The sequence below is a fragment of the Notechis scutatus genome, chromosome 5 (assembly GCF_049901735.1).
Source record: "Notechis scutatus isolate UNSWTSFEM ecotype Mainland chromosome 5, rNotScu1.2, whole genome shotgun sequence".
Taxonomy (NCBI): domain Eukaryota; kingdom Metazoa; phylum Chordata; class Lepidosauria; order Squamata; family Elapidae; genus Notechis; species Notechis scutatus.
In genome coordinates, this window is record NC_142013.1 from 9,825,147 (window position 1) to 9,838,098 (window position 12,952).

General features: G+C 44.0%; 1 protein-coding gene across 2 annotated transcripts in view; it reads left to right on the forward strand.

The window, feature by feature from the left end:
* TYR (tyrosinase) overlaps nucleotides 1-12,138 on the forward strand; it is a 77,777-nt gene extending 65,639 nt beyond the window's left edge. Inside the window, exons 4-5 of one of the 2 annotated variants that reach the window (XM_026679951.2) lie at nucleotides 1,806-1,987; nucleotides 11,074-12,138. In XM_026679951.2, the coding sequence (XP_026535736.2) occupies nucleotides 1,806-1,987; nucleotides 11,074-11,294 (403 nt within the window). In that variant the 3' untranslated portion in view covers nucleotides 11,295-12,138. The remainder of the gene's footprint in view (nucleotides 1-1,805; nucleotides 1,988-11,073) is intronic. The other variant, XM_087966104.1, reaches the window with a different exon arrangement.
* Nucleotides 12,139-12,952: the final 814 nt, after the last annotated feature.

Here is a 12,952-nt window from a genome sequence, read left to right on the forward strand (position 1 = left end):
AGGGGCTGCTCCAAAGAAGAAGAGATCAACATATTTTCCAAACACCAGAAGGCAAGACAAAAACCAGTGGATGGAAACTAATCAAAGAGAGATCCAACCTAGAAATAAGGAGAAATTTCTTAACAGTGAGAACAATTAACCAGTGGAACAGCTTGCCACCAGAAGTTGTGAATGCTCCATCACTGGAGGCTTTTAAGAAGAGACTGGACAGCCATTTATCTGGAATGGTAGAGGGTCTCCTACATGAGCAGTGGGTTGGACTAGAAGTCCTCCAAGGTCCCTTCCAACTCTTTTGTTCTGTTATATCTGATCCCAGTACTTCTTGGCAGTCCACCAAACATAATAAAATTGATTGGTTCCGTTGATTCCATCTCCAGCTCTTATTTGATATTCCTTATAAATCTTTGACAATTTAAGAAATCGTGCATGATGCTCTGATTATGCTCCAGTTCATCAAATTGCCCCTAAACTGTGAGATCAGAATGCATCAGTTATTATTAGATCTCTCTAATCCTATTGTGAACAGATTCACTTGTGGTCCTTTGCCTGTTCGTTGTCTAAATGAAGGTGAGAAATTTAGAAGCCCTCATTGCTACCACTCACTTTAGGGCAAATGTAACCATGGCCCTGAGCTGCTGTATATAAGCAAGAACCTATTGACCGCACTGACGTGCAAAACTCATGGGAAGTTAGAATACATGAGCATGCATCACCCATTTTTCCATGCATTTATTAAATATGAAGGGGGTGCAATGGCTCAGCAGTTAAAGATGCCAAGCTTGTCAGTTGTAAAGTTGACCGCCTGGGTTCGAGACCCAAGTGCTGCACAATGGGGTGAATTCCCATTCCTTGCTCCAGCCCTTCTAGCAGTTCGAAAGCATGAAAATGCGAGTAGACAAATAGGTACCACTTCAGTGGGAAGTTAACAGCATTCCATGTTCCTCAGCATATAGTCATGCTGGTCATATGACTACGGAAAGGGTCTTTGGACAATGCAGCCTCCTTCAGCTAAGAAACAGAAACGAGCAGCGTCCCCTAGAGTTAGACACAACTGGTTGAAGGAAACCTTTACCTTTTATTGAACATGTGGATGGGCTCATCTGAACCGCACAGAAACAAGGCAGAACGCATGAAGTGCAGCTGTGCCTCTGAGCTGTACAATCAGAAAGCTAGAAGAAATGACCTTGCAGAGATAAGCAAAGCCCAGGCCGTAGTTGCAAAGCTGCAATGAAAAATTATCCACTGATCCCTCCCCGCTTTTCTGTGGCAGCAAGCGGCAGGCTAGCTGACAGGTTGTTATGTCAAGGACCATCTGTGCCCAAAACTTTTTGAATTTCTAATGATCTTCTGGTCTTCCGGTGGACTGTCCAGGCAGGTCTTTTCACCATTTGCATGGTAGCCTGCATCTAATCTCTTGTTTATCTGGATCAATCTAGGACCAACTACCCAGCGGTGAGCTGCTGCCGGTTTGGATTGGTTCTAACGAACCGGTAGTTCTGACGATCAGCTGGCCCCGCCCACTTGCCTCTGCCCTATCTGGTCCTATATTTCTGCCTTTTTCAGCTCAGCTGATTCATGTAGCATAGTAGATTTTGCATGCCTCAGCTGTTTTACTTACCGGGGCTGCCCTGTAGAGGTTTAAAATGGTGTATTTTGAATGCTGCGTGAGCTTACAGAACCGGTTGTTTAAACCGGATGCAGCCCACCATTGCAACTACCGCGTGAACATTTATTCCTAGCTATTTTAAATGTGAAAATTGTCGTTTCCTTTGTTGAAATATTCATGTCAAACTTTCCTCCCACAGCATTTATGAACAGTGGCTCCGGAGACACAAACCTCTGCTTCAGGCCTACCCCGAGGCCAACGCTCCTATTGGACACAACCGGGGATATTTCATGGTCCCGTTCATTCCTCTCTATAGGAACGGGGAATTCTTCATTTCATCCAAAGAATTGGGCTACGATTATGAATATCTCGTGGAACCAGGTAATCTGATCCCTCGCTCTAAGTAGGACCAGTAGAGAGAGGCAAGGCAGTCCGCATTTTTGTGCCTGTCCTTATTCATTGGCTCAGCAGGACTCTCAGAAATAAGATCCCATTGAGAAGCATAATACAGGTAGTCCTCAATTTGTAACTGTTTACTGAGTGACAGTTCGAAGTCCCCTAAAAATTAGTGGCTTACAACTTGTGCCAGGTGTCTGAATGTCGAGCATGTCAATGTGGGGATGCAGCAATGGTCATAAGCATGATGTGTCAAGGTTCCAAGTAACACATCCCCTTCAATGAAAACTCTGAGGCAGGCACATTCCTCAAAGAACATTTTATTGGGACATATCAAATTGGCACAGCCTTGGTGGAAAACCAGCTCTTAAGTTCCTGCTGGTTTGACTCCCAATTAAAAGTAAAATGTTGTCACTCCCCATCCCACCCCTGAGTCCCCGGTCATATGATCCAATCCGCACGCAGTCCAGTTGCTAGGTGACCTCAGTCTCCGTCTTTCAAACACCTGCATGAGCATCCTTGATTCCCAGGGGAAAGAATTTTATTTTGGCTACAACACCCCAGCTATCTCTAGACCTCCCCCCAAGCCCCTTGCTTTAGGGCAGGGGTGTCCAACCTTGGCAACTTTAAGACTTGGGGACCAGAGGTGGTATTCAGCAGGTTCTGACCAGTTCTGGAGAACCGGTAGCGGAAATTTTGAGTAGTTCGGAGACCCGGCAAATACCACCTCTGACTGGAGATTTTACAAGATCCTTCCCCTGTCACGCCCACCAAGCCACGCCCACAGACCCGGTAGTAAAAAAAAAAATTGAATTCCACCACTGTTGTGGACTTCAACTTTCAGAATTCCTGAGCTAACATGACTGGAGGAGGAATTCTGGGAGTTGAAGTCCACAAGTCTTAAAACTGTCAAGTTTGAAGATCCCTGCTTTAGGCTGCGTCAGCCCTGAAGCTAAGCAAAAAGAAACCTCCTTAAAAAAAAATCTACAAAAAGGAAATGGCCACAGTTAGGCCAGCTTCAGGGGGTTACACATGAAAAACAATCATAACTCACTTTTTCAATGTTGTTGTAACTTTGAATGGTTACTAAAACACACCATTGTAAGTTGACGATTACCTATGTATGTATGCATTCTGTTTGCTTGCTCTGCTCGTCCAAGGTGATAAATACAAGTTTAAGAACTACCTCTAGGCCCGTTTTTCTATGCCTGCTGCAAAACTTCGTACGGTGCATTTTTGCTTTGGCAGAAAATGCATTCTAGAGCCCAGAGAGCAGTTACCAAGGGTGACGGGGAGTGTTTCAGCCCCAGTAATGTTTAAATCTCTTTTCCTCCCACCCTCTCTCACCACATCCCATCCAGCACCGGTAGGCATTCTGCCAGACTGATCCTCTGTAGAATGCTTTTTTCAGGAAACCATTTAATCTTCTGTCTTGGGGGAATGAAGAGAGAGAGTCGCATTATTTTTAGCAAATAGGTACTCATCAATTCCATATAGGGCCTGTGCTGCCCTCCACTTTAACCATCTCACTTTTCAGCTAAATTCAGTTTGTTTCTTTTTGAAAGTAAAGTTTCCTTGAAATAGAAATATTTTTTTTCTGGTTGGCTAACAATTCCTAGTTTCTCTTCATTCCATCGCTGCCTTTTCTTCCAATTTTATGTGATAAATTAGTCCGAGAGCAAGCTGTCAACCCACTGTTGCCTTGCTCCAGCTCCCAAACCATGGTTTTTATATGCTCCAGATTGCTGGGTTTAAATAATCAATCCAACATACAGTGGTTTGCCAAACCTAGATATTTGAGGGGATAAGAATTTGAGAAGATAGAAGGGAGGAAGATGCTCAAACTTTATTTCGATAACTGTGGGAATAGGACGGGCAGACCTGGGTCTGGAATCAAGAGAGGAATCAGCCTAGAATCATTATGTTCTCAGAAAGGGTCTAAGGTCTAACTTCTCTTGAATTCTGTTAACTCTTATCTAGCACCTAGTGCTGACCACTAGTTGACTGGATTTAGGAATGAGCCATAAATCAGCTTAACTGGAACTTAATGTGTGGTTGTGATTCTTCGTGCTTGACAATAACACCAAACTAATGTGCACGTATGTGTACACCTGTGCACAAAACACACAGCTACAGTATATGTAGTACCTCGCTCAACAGTAGTAACTAGGAGAGGGATCTTGGAGTCGTAGTGGACAATCACTTAAATATGAGCCAGCAGTGTGCTGCAGCTGCCAAAAAAGCCAACAGAGCTCTAGGCTGCATAAACAGAGGGATAGAATCAAGATCATGTGACATGTTAATACCATTATAATCCCTTGGTAAGGTCACACTTGGAATACCACATATCCAGGTTTGGTCGCCATGATGTAAAAAAGATGTTGAGACTCTAGAAAGTGTGCAGAGAAGAGCAACAAAGAGGATTAGGGGACTGGAGGATAAAACATATAAAGAACCATTGCTGGAACTGGGTATGGCTAGTCTGATGAAAAGAAGGACAAGGGGAGACATGATAGCAGCATTCCAATATCTCACAGGCTGCCACAAAGAAGTGGGAGTCAAGCTATTCTCCAAAGCACCTGAGAGCAGGACAAGAAGGAATGGATGGAAACTAATCAAGGCGAGAAGCAATCTAGAACTAAGGAGAAATTTCTTGACAGTGAGGATAATTAGCCAATGGAACGGCTTGCCTCCAGAAGTTGTAAATGCTCCAACACTGGAAGTTTTTAAGAAGAGTTTGGACAACCATTTGTCTGAAATGGTATAGGGCAGTGGTGACTAACCTTTTGGGGCTCCTGTGCCAAAAATTGTGCACACGCTTGCACGCTCACGCTTGCGTGCCACCACCCAGAAGGCAATGCGCCTCCCCATGCCCCCTACACAAGCGTGTGCAATCCCCAACCAGGCACCCACCCCCACTGCCCCCTTACCTGCACCGCGCCTCACAGCTGATTTTCGGCCAGTTTGAGGCCTTTTTCGGCCTCCCAGAGGCTTCAGGAAGACTTCTGCAGGCTTCTGCAGGCTTTGCAGGCCAAAAACTAGCCCTGTTACATCACTTCCGGTATTTTCGGAAAAACAGGAAGTGATGAAACAGGGCTAGTTTTCGGCCTGCAAAGCCTGCAGAAGCCTTCCTCAAGCCTTTGGGAGGTCAAAAAAGGCGTCAAACCAGCCAAAAATCAGTTGTGAGGTGTACGCTTGCACAGTGAGGTAAGTTCGCCTCAGCTCACGTGCCAGCACAAATGGCTCTGCGTGCCACCTGTGGCATGTGTGCCATAGGTTTGCCATCATGGGTATAGGGTTTCCTGCCTAAGCAGCGGGTAGGACTCTATTCTAATGTATATGACACAAAGCTGTGAATCTCTGTGTAGAATTGTGTATATTCTTCAACAGGGGTCTTCAAACTTGACAGCTTTAAGACTTGTGGACTTCAACATCCAGAATTCCTCCTCCAGTCATATTAGCTCAGGAATTCTGGGAGTTGAAGTCCATAACTCTTAAACTTGCCAAGTTTGAAGATCCTTGCTCTTTAAGAACAGCCGGCCAAAGTTTTCCCTTTAAAAATATGCAGTGTAATCAACAACCACACGTAATGCTACAAATGAGCTCCTTCTAAAATGTTGGTTTGGGGGATCGATCAGGTGGTGCTGAAATACCTCTATTTAATACCAATGAAACAATGATGATGGTTGACCAACTGGCATTAATTAGAGTTGACAGCCCACAGGAACTGTCCTCTTGAGATATATGTGTTTCAATACCAATAATGTGTGACTGGAAACAAAATTAAAATGTCAAATTAACAGGAGGGATTAGAAAAAAAGAAAAATTTTAGCCCTAGGCAATTTTGAGGGAGGTCACAGGGAATGGAAAATAAAAGTAATTGAAAAGAGAAAGGTAGGAAGAGGAAGGAAGAGATTTCCCCTTTGCCGCCCGTCCCCTCATCCTGCAGATAATATGCTGTAGCTTATTACAGCTGTTATCTGCATTGACTTAATTATTTGCAGAAACAGTCAATCTTTGGAAAAGTAATTATGATTTCCTTTCAAGACTATTGGAACAGGTAGTAACTATCAGCAGGGGAGTTCATGCCAGAAACTCATGCAGGGACATGTTGGAGGTGACTATAATCAGATGTAGTAGGGAAAATCCTTGATTGATAAATGAATTTTTATGGTAGTGTTGGAAGAATTATCCTTCTGGGGTCAGTTCCAAGTGGGGAAGAAAGACACTGGAAACATGGTGACTGCTTGGAAAGATGGTTTAATGGTGGACAGGACCACATGGCTTGGAGCTCCAAAGAAGGAAGGACAATCACATGCTTCAAGATGAAGGAAAAGAAGGAAGGGCTGAGATGCCAAGTGTGTATGCCCTCTGTTGGGATTTGAATTTGAGCTTGTATTCTGATTGGTTGTCAGACTCCCATGGGGGCCATGCAGGAGCAACTTCTGTAGGCTGTCCTGAGTCCCAGGCTTGGTTGAACCTGGCTGGATGATGATGTAATGAAAGGGCTTTGGGCAATTCCTATTATGGCTCTACCTGGAGATCTTTGCTATGTAAAATAGGCTGGCCTAGGCCCATTAGCAAAGGTGGGTGGGGCGAATGAGTTTCTGCTTCTGAGTTTCTACTCTTTTTAGGGGAAATATTCTGCCTTTTTAATATTTCCTAGGATATTTGATTCTTCTAGGAGTGGGGTGGGTGATTATCCCAACAGAGGGCATACACACTTAGCATCTCAGCCCTTCCTTCTTTTCCTTCATCTTGAAGCATGTGATTGTCCTTCCTTCTTTGGAGCTCCAAGCCATGTGGTTCTGTCCACCATTAAACCATCTTTCCAAGCAGTCGCCATGTTTCCAGTGTCTTTCTTCCCCACTTGGAACTGAACCCAGAAGGATAATTCTTCCAACACTACCATAAAAATTCATTTATCATTGGATTCATGCAATTTCCCAGACCCATTGGAAAAAAATTCCACAGCAAAGGGACTATTTCTGGCAGGTTTAGATGTTCTAAAAAATAATAATAATACTCTAAAGTAGGGGTGTCTAATTCAAGGCCCATGGGCTGGCTCACGGGGTGCTTAGATCTGGCCCGTGGGACCGCCTTGGAAACAGCAAAGGACCGACCCACGGTGCCTCTGCCAGCGAAAATGGAGCTTGGGAGGGCTGTGCACAGCTGCAACAACCTTCTGCAACCCTCTACCTGTGAAAATGGCACTCCTAAGCTCTGTTTTGGCAGCTCTTGGGCTGCTATAGGCGCCCCTGACGTGAGTGACGTGACAAGGGACGAGTAATGTTGAGCTGGCCAAGCCCACCCCTGCCATGCGTCCCCCATCCACCCCGCAAGGTCAAACCAGAGGTGGTATTTAGCAGGTTCTGACCAGCCTGGAGAACCGGTAGAGTGGTGCGGTGGCCTAGGGGGTGGAGCTCTTGCCTCACAATCAGGAGGCTGGGAGTTCGATCCTAGGTAGAGGCAGATATTTCTCTCTCTCTAGGCACAATTGAGAATATATCTGCCGAACAAAACTCCGCATTGGCAACAGGAAGGGCATCTGGCCATTAAAACACTCTGCTAGCTCTATTCAGTTGCCCAGAATCCACCCCACCAGGGATTATGGGATCATTAAAAAGAGATGACGATTAAGTGAATCACCATGGTCATCAAGCAAATAAGTCTTCCCATATTGACTTTGTGGTTGGAAAATCCTTTGGGAAGGGTGCAAATGGCGATTAGATGATTCTGGAACACTGCAACCATCGTACATGCTGGTTGCCAAGCAACTGGACTTTGACCATGTGACCCCAGGGATGCGAAATTTGTGCGAAGCGCGAAGAACAGCCATCAGTCAATTTTTCAGCATTGTTGTAACTTCAGATGGTTGTTAAACAAATGGGCCTAAGTCAAAGACTCCCCGTACTTCCACTTCCGGTAGCAATTTCCTCAGTTTCACCTTATTTCTCCCTCAGAAATTATTGCTTCCTGAAAATTGACGATTTTAGCTGCTGACTTGATTGAGATGGATTGGCATCGATTCAAGTCTTCCCCCAGATCTCTACCCCATTATCTTTTATTATGCTTGATTGGCCATATGGCTAGTCTAAATTACTTTACATCGATACCAGAGGAATATTCATTTTAAATTCTGCCTTTTTAACCCACGCTTCTTAAGTGGCAGCATCTAACTAACATCTGATGGATCTCAAAGAGCTAAGAAGGTCCATACCTTTTGGTCCTTGAAGCAGAGGTGGTATTCTGCTAGTTCTGGCCAGTTCTGGAGAACCGGTAGCGGAAATTTTGAGTAGTTTGGAGAACCGGCAAATACCACCTCTGACTGGCCCAGCCTCCATCTATTCTCTGCCTCCCGAGTCCCAGCTGATCGGCTGGGTCTTCTTTGGTTGCCCTGCAGAGGAGAATGGAGCTGGAAAGCAGGTTAGTGGGGTGGAGAGGGAATGGGAATTTTGCAGTAACCTTCCCCCAGGAGTGGGGTGGGAATGGAGATTTTACAGTATCCTTCCCTTGCCACACCCACCAGGCCATGCCATGCCGCGTCCACCAAGCCACACCCACAGAACCGGTAATAAAAAATTTTGAATCCCACCACTGCCTTGAAGAAATAGTACTTGAATGAAAGTTGAGCAGAGAGAGTATTCTGAGAGACAGATATGGAATACTAACTTCAATTGTCCCATACACAGGTAGCCCTCGACTTACAACAGTTCATTTAGTGACCGTTCAAAGTTACAAAGGCACTGGAAAAAAATGACTTGTGACTGTTTTTCACTCTTATGGCCATTGTAGCATCTCTGTTTGTCATGTGATCAAAATTTGTGACAGTTTATAAAGATAATTAGGTGCAAATAGAAATACACGTTATTTCCATAGCAAGGAAGATAAAGCAGGAATGGTTCACTTGATTACTTTAAAGAGGAAAATATGTTCTTATTTGGATATCACTTCTGGAATTTGTGCTTGTGAAGAAAAAAATGAAGCTTTGATCTTGGTTTTGTTGATTAGAAAGGTTTAGTGTTATAGAAATGGCTAGTTACAGTATATATTATCGTGAAAAAGCAAAAAGTTGTGGCTGGAGTGTGTTTATCTTGTATGAGCTAGGAAGAGTTGGAAGTTAATCCCCCTCCTTTCTTTCTTTCTTTCTTTCTTTTCTTTCTTTCTTTCTTTCTTTCTTTCTTTCTTTCTTTTTTTTTTCTTTTCTTTCTTTCTTTCTTTCTTTCTTTTCTTCTTTCTTTCTTTCTTTCTTTCTTCCCCCCCCCTCTTTCTTTCTTTCTTTCTTTCTTTCTTTCTTTCTTTCTTTCTTTCTTTCTTTCTTTCTTTCTTTCTTTCTTTCTTTCTTTCTCTCTTCCTCCTTGTATTCCACACAGCCCTTTTCCCATGCCCTTTCTTCCGCCCTTAATTTCATATTTTCTTTCCTCTTTCTTTGTATTTTATATTTTATATATCATAAAATAAAAACTTTAAAATTAAAGAAAAAGTGACTTGTGATTGTTTTTCACTCTTACGACCATTGCAGCATCTCTATTTGTCATGCGATAAAAAAATTCAGAATTTTGGCCATTGGTTCATATTTAAGATAGGGACAATGGGGAAAATGTATAATGGTTTGCAGTGTCCTGGGGTCCTCTGTTCACGCCTTTTATGTCCTTCTTACAAGCCAAGTCACTGGGGAAGCCAGATTCATTGAATAGCCATGTTACCAGGGGTGGGGTTCAAAAATCCCAGCAACCAGTTCATTGGCCAGTTGTTGGGTGGGTGTGGCCATGGTGGGCGTGGCCTACGGGAACTTCCGTGAGGGCCGTTTTTCACCTTCCCAAGGCTCTTGAGCAGGGTTCTCCAACCTTGGCAACTTTAAGACTTGTGGACTTCAACTCCCAGAATTCCTCAGCCAGCAAAGCTGGCTGAGGAATTCTGGGAGTTGAAGTCCACAAGTCTTAAAGTTGCCAAGGTTGGAGAACCCTGCTCTAGAGGCCTCCCTGGGCCTCTGGGAGAGTGAAAACAGCCTCCCCCGGGCTACAAAGGCCCTCCGGAAGCCAGAAACAGGCCTGTTTTCCGAACTTCTGGAAGGCCCGTTTTTTCCCCCTTCCCAGAGCCTCCGCGCAGACCCTGTACTTGCCTGCATCACATGGAGACTCCAGGGAGGGGAGGGGTAGGCAGTCAGTTGAAATACTGGTTCAGCGAACTGGATGAAAACTTAACACCCAGTTCGCTCGAACCGGTCCGAACCGGTAGAACCCCACCCCTGCACGTTACTAATTTAACAACTGCAGAGGTTCACCTAACAAACGGTGGCAAAGAAGGTTAAAAAAAATGGTGGAGAAACTCATTTAACAATTGTCCCACTTAGCAGTGGAATTTTGGGACTCAATTGTCATAAGTCAAGGACTACCTGTATATACTGTAAAAAAAACGGTTGCTCCCTTCATTACTAGTACTTCCATGGTGAAAGGATTTGCTAGTGACATCCTTGTAGCCCAGTTGGGAGCTTCTTTCATGTCCCCATGAAGTTGCCCACCAAAGTGGTACCCATTTATCTATTCACGATTGCCCACTTTCAAAGCGCTGGGTCGGCAGGAGCTGGAGCACGTGACAGGAGCTCACCCCATCCCATGGCAGGAACAGGTCTTGAACACAAGCCTGTCAATCATCAGCCCAGCATTCTAACCTCGTGAGCCACCAGGCACCTCTCCTCATTGTGCTAGATCAGGGGTCCCCAACCACCGGTCCGCGGACCGGTACCAGTCCATTGGAACAAGTCCTACCGGGCCGCTGGTTTGCTGTGCGCCGCCATCTTGTTTTGATGAAAAAGTGCTTCCGGTGAGCTTTTCCGGGTAGAAACCTCACCGGAAGCACTTTTTCATCAAAACAAGATGGCGGCGCCCAGCTGATGCCTGGTACCGGGCCGCGCCATAGAAAAGGTTGGGGATACCGGGCCACGGCATAAAAAAGGTTGGGGATCACTGTGCTAGATGCTTGGTGGCTTCATGGTGACATCCGTTCATGCAGTTTTCTTGACCCCAGTAAATAAATCTTTGGCCACTGATTTTCTTTTTTCTTTTTTACAGACTCTCCTTTTCAGACTTTCCTCTCCCCTTACTTGGAACAAGCTCGTCAGAACTGGCCATGGTTACTCGGAGCTGCTGTGATTGGTGCCATAATTTCAATGGCGATCAAAGGACTCATCACACTAGGGACTCGAAAGAAGAAAAGAAACGTGGAAGAGACCCAGCCTTTACTCATGGAGGATGAAAATTATCCACACATTACGTATCAATCACAGTTATAAAACCATCCTGGCACTGACACCTCAAGCTAACTTTGTGATGATGTAGAAAATCTGTGTTGGCATGTCCCAAAAATTCTCTTTCCAAAGGCAACTGGACTTTGTTTTTCCCTGAAGAGATTTCTCTTCTCATCCAAGAAGCTTCTTCAAATCTGACTGAATGATGGAAGATCGAAGGATTCATATTCAGTCATCTGGTTGTTAGTACTCCCTCTGAGAATCACTGAGGCCACTTGGAGGTTTATCTGCCCTCTGGATCATCCGAATAGCGCAAATGGGTGTGGAACCTTCCTGGAGCTGTTGAAAATTGCAAACAGGAGATAGATGGTAGGTAGACTGTGATATTACAACACAGTCAGAAAGTGACAGAACCATTCAGTCAGAATTAAACAAGCTTCTTGGATGAGAAGTGAAATTTTCTTCAAGGAAAAACAAAGTCCATTTGCCTTAAAAAAGCATCTTTGGAACAATCATAACTTGGAGGACTGAGAATCTCCATAGACATCTGTGATGACCGTCTTTTGAGGATTTCCAAACTTGATAAGCAGTGTTTACACAATATTTTCCTATTCCATAGTCTTCCTCCTCTACAAAATAGCTGTTGTTGTGTTTGATTCTTGCATCAAGACTCTCTGATGGATTGTGAAACTGATCAAAAAATGTGGGAAACCCTTATAATCCCCATGGCACTATGGATTGGATCTCCTTCCTGATGTCACTCCATGTTAAACTTTGAGATAAGACCAGGGGATCACACATCTTCTGGATTCCATTGACCTTGACCTGTTAATCCAAAAGTTATGTTAACATGCTAAATGAAATTAAAGTCACTGAAAACTGTCCAATAGTCATTCCAAAGTTGGCTTTCTGATCTCCTTTGTTGCTAAAAGTTGGTTGAGTGATGAAAGGAAAATGGTTTTCTTTTTTTAATGTATGCTTGCATTGTCTGAATGGTGCATATTATGTTGCATATCATGGCTTATAAATTGCACAGAGGAATATGAGCTACATATTCTTCCTATTCCAAAAGGCAACTGGGCTTTCTTGTTTGTTTGTTTTTTCTATTTTCACTTCGCATCCAAGAAAAGCTTCTTGGATGAAAAGCAAAACATTTTCAAAGAAAAAAACAAAGTCCAGTTGCCTTTTGGGGGGGGAAAAAAAGCACCTTTGAGACAACCATGATTTGGATGATTGAAATTCCCCAGGTTCTTCTTCTTGTGCTGTAATAGCTGGGTAAAGGAACCATCAAGTGATGATGAGTGTTCTGTCATCTCTACATGTTGCTCTGTGCAGCTCGACATGCAGCTAAACCTACTTATCCTCCAAAAAATCAGACCATGTGTGTAGATATGAATGCTTTATTGAAAGAACAGGATATGGTGAAACTGGGGAAAATAGGGATACATACAATGAGAACCAAATACAAGATAGGCAGTATTGGGTTACCAGTGATACTGTGTGTGTGTGATGTGGGTTTGCCCTTGGATGACCATGTGCCACAGATTAAGGTTGGATTCTTCTTTGTGCTTTTGCCTTCTCCAAATACTAAAGTTTGGCTTCCAGCATGCACTTATTTTGAGAGTTCGGGCTGATGGGTAAGGAAGTTGGGTCAGTTTCAAACAATATAATTAGTATTTGTCCCTCCGGTCATTAGATGGGGC